Source organism: Salminus brasiliensis, chromosome 16 (genome assembly GCF_030463535.1).
Source record: "Salminus brasiliensis chromosome 16, fSalBra1.hap2, whole genome shotgun sequence".
NCBI classification, from domain to species: Eukaryota; Metazoa; Chordata; class Actinopteri; order Characiformes; family Bryconidae; genus Salminus; species Salminus brasiliensis.
Genome location: NC_132893.1, coordinates 18,953,127 through 18,964,505, shown reverse-complemented (window position 1 = coordinate 18,964,505; position 11,379 = coordinate 18,953,127). Strand labels below are relative to the sequence as shown.

The 11,379-nt window shown below is 40.2% G+C and overlaps 1 protein-coding gene across 2 annotated transcripts in view; it reads left to right on the top strand.

Annotated features, from left to right (window-relative positions):
- Window positions 1-835: 835 nt before the first annotated feature.
- Window positions 836-11,379, top strand: part of b3glctb (beta 3-glucosyltransferase b) — a 94,646-nt gene continuing 84,102 nt past the window's right edge. For both annotated transcript variants that reach the window (XR_011977643.1, XM_072659381.1), the window contains exons 1-4: window positions 836-1,016; window positions 1,263-1,309; window positions 1,471-1,510; window positions 10,127-10,236. Coding sequence is in view for 1 of the 2 variants with exons in the window: in XM_072659381.1 (XP_072515482.1) it covers window positions 956-1,016; window positions 1,263-1,309; window positions 1,471-1,510; window positions 10,127-10,236 (258 nt within the window). In the remaining variant the exon portion in view is untranslated. The remainder of the gene's footprint in view (window positions 1,017-1,262; window positions 1,310-1,470; window positions 1,511-10,126; window positions 10,237-11,379) is intronic.

Here is an 11,379-nt window from a genome sequence, read left to right as displayed (position 1 = left end):
GTGGGAATGTGGTGGATGGAGTAGTAACTGTCTTGTCACATAATAATAATATAGATGATAATAATATGGATGATAATACAGATATCTAAATCTAAAAATCTGGACCTAATAAATCAGAGGTCCAGGTTTTGCCAGGCTTAAAACAGCAAATCCAGTATATGCTGTGTTTTGAACACTGGTTTGCTAGTCGTACCAGTGACAGATCTATTTCATTCAAGTGTTGTTGTTATTATTATGGTTCTTTTTGGGGTTTTTTTTTTTTTTTTTTTTTTTTTGCCCCCCTGCTAATTATCAGTTAAATATGAATTAGTCTTCTGGGTTTATTTTAGCTACCGTCCTTGCCTATAAGACCAGGAGTCTTACAGAACTAGCTAGCTAAATACACTGTAGATCAATTAAGCATTAGCGCCAATAAAGTGCATCAACTTTACTTCTTGGACAGACACACAGTAGAATACAAATAAGTTGTATTCTATAAAAAACGATAGGTTGTATTCTAGGTGGGATCAGGCTCTACACCCCACCATGCTGTCCTAATGTCATTGTTCTTCTCAGGTTCAAGTAAATGGCTCTGGTCACGTGACCAATCAGACCCCCCTCCCCACACACACACACACACACAGACATACAAACAAACCTTCAGAAGAAACCCAGACCACCTGTGAGTGACTTCATTTCATAATTCATCTTTAGGCAGGTTTATTAAAAATCCTCGCGCCCCGCTGTGAATCAGTCTCTAATCAATGCAGAGAGAGGACCTGAAGGAGCCTTTGTGTGCTGCTGCGCTGGGTCGCCAGCTCGCCGCCAGGGGCCGCTGCTCGCTCACAGGTCTGCTCAGCATCATGGACGCCTCAGTGATGTTATTTCACAAAGCGCGTCTTTTCGCGGCGGTGTAGACTTACGATAAACCAGAACGACGAGAAGCTGCCTCGTTACAGCAGGTGACACGCGTGCTATGACTAAGCGAGGGGGCTGGAGTGTCACTTTGCTGCCCTGGTTTCTGCTGCTCTCCTGTGGTGAGTAGTAAGTTAGCTAGGCTAGCCTAACTCTAAGCCTATGGCCCAAAACAACGACGACATCTATGGCATCGTTTAGACTGTGCCCTGTCCTGTGCTCTGATTTCTGAGCTGACTTTCATTCATTATTGTGTCCTGAGGTCGTCTGTTATGCTGAGGCTCCAGGGCTGATCATTCATAGTCTCTCTCTCTCTCTCTCTCTCTCTCTCTCTCTCTCTCTCTCTCTCTCTCTCTCTCTCTCCACAGTTCCTCTTCACAGCTCCACCCATGATGTGACAGCAGGTGGCCCTCAAGTGAGAAGAAACTCTTCTGTTCTTTCAGCTGCTTTTCACAGTGATTTTAGACATTAAACACGACTTTATCGTGAATTATCGCTGGTACTATTGCTGTGATTTAAGGGTATAAATGTTTTGACATTAGCAATGCATTTTAATTCTTCATTCTTTTCCCACAGAGAACAGTGGACACACAAGTGTCTGTAAACCAGTTCATCGGTGAGTTAAATGTGCCAAAGAAGGCATTTACTGAGTATTTCATTAGTTTTTAATTTTTTTTTATGTATAAAAGGAGTGTGACTTTGACTGGGGTGAAAAAAGATGCCCAGATGCAACGTTAGAGGCCTACTTACAACCCTGTTACTTTCCCTACGAATGAAACCTGTGATTTTCCTTCTACTGAGGGCTGGTGAGAACAAAACACAAGCAAACAAACAATAACATTACATTTCCACTGAAGTCCACATGCAACATTTAGTAGACGCTCTTATCAGGAGCGACTTACAAAAGTGCAGGCTAGAAAAAGTAAGTGGACTGATATTAATGAAATATTAAAAAAAGTGTTTGTTTGGCATGTTTAAAACTATGCCAAAATATGCTACTTTTAGTGCCGTAAACCAATGAAAGCAGAGCTTATCAGCTTATCGTCGATCTGCACCAAGAGCCCTTCAAGCTGCCCAGGCTTTTTTCTGTCCTGGCACCGAAGTGGTGAAACAAACTTTCCCTGGGAGTCGCTCGCTGACTTCAAACACTAACATGGTGGATCTAAACTCAAAGAACCGTTTAGGTGCGTAAATGTTTTTACATTTATACAAGGAAACCCTTGTATTCTTCTTTATAGAAGCTTTTATGAAATGGTTCTGTATAGCACCAGTAACGGTTCCAGTCTTGCTGTACTGAACACTTTTTATGCAAATATACCAAGGAAAATACAGTTTGACATTCTAGGGCCATTTATTCACTTTAAGACATTTAGCAGGCGTTCTAATGCGGAGCAACTTACAACTTACTGAGAAAATAGCCTTAGTTAGTTTGTACATGACTAGGAGCCAACAGATGCCTCTAAGCTTAGACGCTACTAAATGCAAAAGTCAGTATGGAGACCACAGTACTCACACTACACTTCGCCTAAGTACTGTGTTTGAAGACAGCGAGCGTGTGTGTTTCGGATACTCAGTGGAAGTTCGTTTTAACACTTTGGTGTTAGGACAGAAAAAAACTTGGATGCTTGTCTTCCGTGGATCTTAGAGAATGGCTGGTCAATAAGCTGATAAGCTCTGCTTTTATTGGCTGGTTTACGGCAATAGAATTAACACATTTTAGCATAGTTTTAAACACTACAACAAAAACACAGTAATTATTCCTTATTGTCGCCGGTTAGCTTTTAGCCTTGCCCAAATGCGCTTCCCTGTGATTGGCTTTTTTTTTTAGTCTTACCAGTAAAAATAAGCCACTGTGCTGATACTCAGCAGTACATAGTTCCAGCATGTCTAGATTTCACTCTAGGCCATGCCGGTAGTCTTTTCGGCCCTCTCCATATCAGATTTTTGATTCATAGTAATCTTATAAATACGTCTGTAAAAATGTATCAGATGTCTGTGATTTTGCTGATTTCAAATCAGTATGTAAATAAGGTGTATAAATGAGTACTGGCACTTATTTCCACTTCAAGCACTAGTTTACCTGCAGTTTGGTTCTCAGCTGAGGTAGTCCAGATATCGGTTTACTTGCTGTTCAAGGACGCATCAGTGCTTGAAAATCATTTACACAATACATTATAGAAATGTCTAAATGGTCCAAAATTCCTCCTTAATGTTGTGCCAATCTTACATGCAGGTACAGAAAATGTTTGGAGGTGGAGGTGATTACAGATTATGAATAAATATATTATTATTAGTTGACTTACTCTTTTTAGCCTGCACTTTGAAGATTTACTCAATGTGAACAATCCGGCCACATTTTATTAGTAATCAAGGCAGAAATCCAGGTCATTCCAAAGGGTTCACTTACCTTTTCTTGCAACTGTAGATGCTGCTCACATCACTATTATTGATATTGTTGGACTGGGTGCTTTCCCTCACTGGGTTCAGCTCTACAGTAGCTCTTCTGCTTTTGGTAACTGGAAAACGGGGTCTGTTTAGTGCTTGTAATGAGAGTAGAACCCTTTTTGGTGCTACTTAAAAAGGTTCTTCAAGGGTGCTTTATTAAAAAGTGGTTCTGAATATATAATCTCTCAAAGAGCCGTTAAGACTAGTGACTAGTATCTAGATTTTTGAATGAGTCTTGGAGAGACCGAGGAGTTTACACTGCTACAACGTGAACATGTGGCTCAAATGCATCTCAGACCACCTCACCTCACTAAAGTGGTTTGAGTGGGATTTGTATCTGCTTTAAATGAGCCCTGGGTGTGGCTTTGGCCTTATCCAGATCCAGATATAATCCTGATACTCATGATCCATGAAGTGACCAGGTGTAAACGGGGACTATATCAAGCTATGTGTGGCTCCGCATATATTTGGAGCCATAGATACAGAGAAATTTTAATAGTTGATGTCACGCAAAAACCTTGCTTCTCCAAAGTGGCAAACCTTCAATCATCCGTTTCGACATTTCGACAATATAAAAGACAACTGCCAAATTATGTCAGTTAAATTTGGGACATATTGGGACAATATGTTTTTAGATGTAAAGGACCTCTTGGGCACCTTTAGCATGCTCCCCACAAGGGGGCACTGTTAGTACTCAAATAGCTTTCAGTGGTATGCTTCAGTTGCACTGTAGCTGCATGGGTTCCTAAGCAGTGCTTTATATTCCGACACACTGAGCACAAAATGTAAGTGCAGGGAACTACAGTTGATTAAATGCCCATATTCTGAACATCCTGCAGTATCTTTAAACACGAAGCAACACCTGCTCTTCAGTAGACATGTAATAACTAATGACTAACCTTGCTGTTGTTCAAAACTCCCTACACAGTCTCTAAAGTTCTTCCAACTGAATGTTTTTACTCCCTGTTGTTTAAAACCACCCTTGAAATTGCTGGGAACTACTTTAGCGATTGGACTAGACTTTCTGTGTCCTTGTTACAATACTAATACATATAATTACATTAATTATATTAGTATCCCATTCAGTATATTTTTTTCTCTTTCTTTATATCAGCATGTGTCACAACAGTGCAGCACCAGTGCATATTTTGTCATAACTGAGAAACAATATAACACAACTCTGTGTGAAACAGACCACTGAGGTCATGCGTCATTTTGCAATTTGCACTTTTCTCCCAAATGCCACTGGATCATCTGAGTTAGGATGTCTTTAAGCACTCAAAATATGAATAATACCATACATGCTACAAGCAGGCTAACACTCCTGCACACGGTAGTGATACTGCATTAAAGTAAGTAGACTGATAGACTTTAAAGCTATTGTAGAAGAACTTCTGCTGATCAGACTGTACTCTACTACTGCCAGACGTTTAGCCACCACATTTGACAAATCTTGGTGGTTGGTTTTGGAGTATTTATTTTTTTAGTTTGTCTTACGATATCAGTTCAGTGTGCAGCAGGGTTAGCTCGCCTGTGGCAAAGTTCACATTTTGACTCTTATATAAGGTTCAGTCATAGCGAAATTCAGCTTAGACCCAGAGTTACTCATATGGGTATGATAACTCTGACCACAGAGGAGCCACACAACTTCATTAGTCTGCTTCTAGTAGTCTGCTGTCTAAAATGCTGCAAGAGCTAATGTTAGTTCACATTCATTTTATTTTTCATGTAACATTTATATATAATGGATAGTGGACCAGAAAACACACAAACATACAAGACTAAAAGCTGACCACAACACACACAAATATGCACACACGGTGGTCACTGTGGTTGCATTTGCTTGATGGTACCTGCCAGTGGCCATTTCTGCTGGCCATTGACGCAATCTTACTAAACTAATTATTCACAGACAGTTGTACTGTTCATGTTTTTTATTGAGTGCAGTGTTGTACACAGTGCAGGCTAGAAAAAGTAAGTGAATCTCTATGTTAATGACTTGTCTGGGAGCTGCGAAAGACGTTTAATTAAGGAAACGAGATTAGAAAAAATGTTCTGTGGACAGATGAGATAGAGGTGGAGCATTATGGTTTGGGGCTGCTTTGCTGCTTCAGGGCCTAGATGTCTGAACCTTAAGCTGAAGACATGTTGAGTGATGCAACAGGATAAAAACATGACCCAAAAGTAAAGCATCTAAAGAATGGTTAAAAATGAAAGACTTATGTTTTGGAATGCCTGAGTCAGAGTCCTGACCTTAACCCTATCGAGATGCTGTGGCATGACCTGAAAAGGGTTGTGCACGCAAGGCATTCCAGAAATGTTGATGAACTGAAACACCTTTGCAGGGAGGAATGCTCCAGATTTCCTTCTCAATGTTTTGTAAATCTTTTGGAAATGGTGTAGGTGATTGCTGCTAAAAAGGGATCTACCGGTTATCAATAACAATTTTCTAGCCTGCACTATGGAGATTTATGCAATTTGGACAATTGGAACACATTTTATTAGTAATAGATGCAGAACTCCAAGTAATTCCAAAGGGTTCACTTACTTTTTCTAGCCTGCACTTTGGAGATTTACTCAATGTGGACAATCGGGCCACATTTTATTAGTAATCAGGGCAGAAATCCAGATAATTCCAAAGGGTTCACTTACTTTTTCTAGCCTGCACTTCGGAGGTTTACTCAGTGTGGACAGTCAGACCACATTTTATTAGTAATCGATGCAGAAATCCAGGTCATTCCAGCCGTTTAAATACGTAAGTGTTTTTTTTTGTGCGGCTAAATGGATCTTCATGTACAAGAAAACCCTCTTGTATATTCTTCTTTATAGAAGCTTTTATAAAATGGTTCTGTATAGCTCCAGCAAGGGTTTCACTCTCGTTGCTACTCAAAGAAATCTCTGTTTAGTACTACATAGAACACTTAGTTTAGAGCGTAAAAGAGAAGATAACTAATTTTTTCCACTTTCCCAAAGATATTTGGCTGAGGCATACTGCCAGGCAACATTTATAAATGTACCAACAGCACCAAAAGAGCACTTGGAACACAGTTTGTTGGAACGAGTGGAGGGGAATAATATAAAATCTGAAGTGATTTGCAGTGAGTCAACTGGTGAGCGAAGTTTATGGAAGAGGTGAATATGTTCCTCCAGAGTAGAGTCCAGTCCAGTTTCCCATCAGCTGCTCACAGGTTGCAAAGGTTCTAAATTTTCTTTCACACCAGGCGAATGAGAAGCATTAGAAATGAATTTCGTTACACATGGCGGATACTAAACCATGGAAGGGGATTAAAAATACAAAGATATTATGTTTTTTATATTATGCTTTGTTTAGGACTTTTGATGGTAAAAAACAAGCGATTTTAACCGATTTAACAGTTAACATAACGGTATATTCTTAAAAGGGCTTTTAGTAAAGTCAGTGGTTCCATGTAGAGGAATCAATAAAAGGAACCAATAAAACTACTAATATGTCACTAGGCTTTATAAAGAGAGTGAGCTACAGGAGCAATAGTGTGTGCTTGTGTGTGTTAGAGAGAGATGGGTGAGGAAGGGGTAAGAGAACGAGAGGTAATTATGAATAATCCATATTTCATAAATTCATAAATAAAGTGTAATCTTTACGCTGTGTATACATCGCTCAATAAAAGCGCTAATGCGTTACTAGGCTCTGTAAAGAGAGTGACCTAGGGAGGTAGTTGGGGTCAAATTTGGTTTAAAGATGAATTTGCATTAAAAAGAAATAACACGTTAAAGTGTGTGTTGACATGTTAAATCTTTGGTCCATTAATTGGGAAATTTTGACACAGTGTAAAGTGCTGAGTTCAGATAGTTAAAAAGTAAAAAAAACAGCAAAAATAGACATGCGTTGTCTTTTTTCTTAATATAATATTTTATAAAATGATTTTATATAGCACTGTAAATGGTTCCTCTATCATTATGAGTCAGTACTATATAAAACTCTAGTGCATGTAGAACGCAGTGGGTGGCATTTATCATTTTATGACTGCATTTGGTTCTTATTGTGAACTTAATTTGAAAGGTGTTTGAAATTCCTGCTGAAGGCCCAGCAGATGTTTCTGATCCTCTGAATGTAGGCAAATCTTTAAAACTTTAATTCCCCCTTTTAAAGCCCTGTTGCCTGCGTGTGATCTGTTCTTGGCTGAAACTGGCATGAAGCTGGACATTACTGGACATCCCCTCTTTCTGTATCAAATATGAGTACGTGTATCAAAGTTCCGGTATCACAACAACAATTATATGTGCTGACATTAATGTTTCTGCTAATGTAAGCAGCAATTTAGTACTTTAGAACTTTATTTATCAGCGTAAATATTACAGGAATATTACAGTCTGTCTGTATTTATCTGATAATATCAACATGTCTGTGGTTCACTGCTGAAGACTTGCCATGGACCATGGACCATGGTGGTCCATCCATGTGATATCATTCTTCTGATTAAATAAATTTTACTCAAAGGAGTGAAAAGCAAAGGTGTCAAAAGTATTACCATTACTCTGGTAGAAGTGTAGTAGATACTAGGGTTTAAAAAGGCTTGTATAGAAGTTAAAGTATCAACTTAAGCTTTTTACTCAAGAAAAAGTGTACAAGTACTGGTTTCAAAACTACTTAAGGTAGAAAAGTAATATAAGGAAAACAAATGGCAAAAGCTTAGGCCGAGCCATAGGGGCCTATAGTGCACTATAGTGCAGAATAAAAAAAAATAGAAATGAAATAGGAGTAACGAGGCTATTTTTAAAATGTAAGGAATAGAAAGTACAGATAAAATGTGAGGAGTAGAAGTAAAAAATCTGCTGAAAAATAATTGCTCCTGAATTTTCTATGTAAGGTAAGTAAGGTAACGAAGTAATTGTACTTAGTTACTTGACACCTCTGGTAAAAAGCAAATCTTATACTTCAAGGGTGGCAGTATTGGATATAGTAAAGGTGCACGTATTTGTCACTGTACAGTGTGGACTGTACAGCGAAATGTGTCCTCCGCATTTAACCCATCTGGTAGTGAACACACACTCACACACACATGTGTTAGGGGCAGTGAGCACACACACACACCCAGAGCGGTGGGCAGCCAACTCCAGCGCCCGGGGAGCAGAGAGGGTAAAGGGCCTTGCTCAAGGACCCAACAGTGGCAGCTTGCCGAGCCCGGGAATCGAACCCACAACCCTGTTATCGATATCCCGGCGCTCTAACCGCTGAGCCACCACTGCCCCACACATAGTAGCAAGTATACGCTGCGTTTATATACATATGTAGGGTGTATGACAGTGAAACTTCCTTTGATCAACTTGTGCTGTTTGCAAATAACTTATTTTAATTTGAATCAATGGTTTTAGTTTCCAAATAAAACTATTGACATTAAAAGGTCTTTTTTCCCACAATATTACATGCACAGAATAGAGCTATTGTCCAGTGCTGAAGCATGATGCACACAAAACATCCTGAATCTGTCCTCAGTTGCTGGAAGCAGCATCAGTACTAGACCTGTTTTATCATTAGCTTCATTAATGGGGTGTTACTGGCTGTACAAAAGCCTCACATCACAGCATGCAGTGCCAAGTGTTGGCTGGAGTGGAGTACAACACACCTCCATTGGACTCTGGAGCATCTGAAACACATTCTCTGGAGTAATAGTAATGAATTGCGCTTCACCATCTGGCAATCTGCTGGATAAATGGCTGGCATCACGCAGAGTGATGGACCGTCCTTGTCAACCGGAGAGAGTAGGGCCAGTTATGCTCTCTGGGACTCCTGGCAACGGATGGCTGTGGCATCACCAGCAATCAAACCTGCGATCGCACGATGTTAGCTGTGTCTTAATTGGTAAAGAAAGTGTGCTGTATGACTCTGCATACAGTTTTAAATGAGAGTCTATGCTCTATTTTCTGTGGTGGAGCGATGCGTTAAAATCAGGCTGACCAATCAGTTCTGTATTCATGGTTGCAGAACAAACGAATGAGTGTCAAGACGGCAGCCGAACCGCTAATCTTGTTCGCAGTTGAACAGAAAAGCTTATATGACCAGCAGCAGCATGCTGATTATAAAAATGCAGAGGTTATAGAAAATGTGCGGTGGAGCAGAGCTAAAGCTGACGAGAACTTTATGTGCCACCATCTAGGCCAATTGTGCTCTCTCGGGGCCTCGGATACCGACGATACCGACGGCATTTAGCAGTAGTTTATTAACTTTTTAAAATGGGTCTAGGAGCATCTTAGTCTGTTCAGGGCCACAAAGAACCGTGAACTATAGTTTCCCTCGCTAATTGTGTGGAGGAGAGAAATTAAAGAGAGGACAATCGGACAGGGAGCGAGAAAAATAATGGTTAGGCATTTATGAGAGCTATGAAGTTTCTAGCCTCATTTACAGAGCACAGAAGTCTCTTCTCTCCGGGCCTGGTGTGAATAGGCCTTTAGCCCGGACTGCTTTTGGAATGATGCACGATACAGGACAGCCAATCAGAGCAAAGATCATTTACATGCATCAAGCTTAAAGGTACAGTATTAAAACAACCTGTTCATTTTTAAGGTTGAAAAATGTAATACAGTTGTTTTTGGTTTGTAAACCAATACAAATAGCATAAGTGGACATGAGGGGAAAGAATAATAATAATAATAATAATAATAATAAAAAAGAAAAATAGAGAAAATGTAAGATATGGGCCCTTTAAAATGTCCCCTCCAGTTGCCAAATCACTGCTACATCCTTGAGCGAAAGATCTCTCTCTCTCCCTCCCTCTCTCTCACCCATTCTCTCCCACTTTCTCTCTCTCAGCACTCCGAGAGGTTGTGTTTGTGATTCAGAGCCAGAAGAACTCCTACCACACCCAGAGGGCAGAACAAAGGAGAGCACATCTTTTCCATCAAGCCCAGAGCCTCAAACAGGTACCTGCCCAAGTTGTCATTGCCCTGGTTGCTTCTCCTAAAACTCCACTGTTTGAGCGTTGTTCCTCTGTTAGGAACCCTTTAGCATAAAGGCCTCCTTCATGCTCCGTTTCGGTTCACATCTCGAAGATTTAGATGTAGATTTTCAGCATGAATTTAAAACCGTGCCAATGCAAAACAACTGCTTGCATCACGTCCTGTATTTGTGATCTCCTGTGGAGGCTGTGACAAGAATAAAGCGCTCGCAGCCGTATTTACATACAGGCTCCATCTGCTGTAGTCATGAGAGCAGTCCCTGAACAGAGCGATTGTTTTATTCAAAGCTCTTACTCAAATGCAGCTCGCCGCTGCGTCTCGGATCAGGGACTTTCATGCTTTTGTGTTGTCTGACGCAGAACACAACATTCCCACTAGGGGGCGCACTTACCTTGATTACTCAGCAAGGCCTGTGTGGATGTGTTGAGGAAAAAGTGCAAACAGGTTAGTCACTACTCATGCGGTTCATTCGATCTTCATGCAACACGTGTGTGTGTGTGTGTATACAAATTTTGGAGCCTTCTGCCTTGCTGATTGGAAAGTGATGGACGTCATTGTTGGCTCCTCATTCTTGCTAGGTGTTCCTGATTGCTGAACAAAAAGAGAGTTGACCTCTGTGGAAGTCTTTGTCTTCTTGTTTTCTGTTCCGGCAGTGATTTGCACAGTCTGCCTCTACCTTCAGAAGTTGAAAACAACAGTATCTCCAGCCAGCATATCTTTGCATGTTGATGGTCTGGTAAATTGTGGAAATTATAGACTCTTTATACCCCTCTAGCCCATGCCTGGCATTAGGCATGGTGCCTATATATTCATGTTCATCTGCTCCAGAGAGTCCTGTTCAATTGGCGGTACTTCTCTACAGGGACTAGACAAGCTGTGTGTGTGCGCATTTGCTTGCTTTCTGTGTCCAGAAAAGTTAGCAAAAATGCACATTTGTTTCAGGGCTGATAACCACTTCAAAAAGTGTTTTATTAAAAAAAAAAAAATACATTAAGCATTATTTCTCCATGGCAAACAGAAATACTCCTTTAAATCATCTAAATCATATTTACTGAACAACATCACACAGTTAGCTAGGGCATTGCAATAAAAATATTAATGTTATTT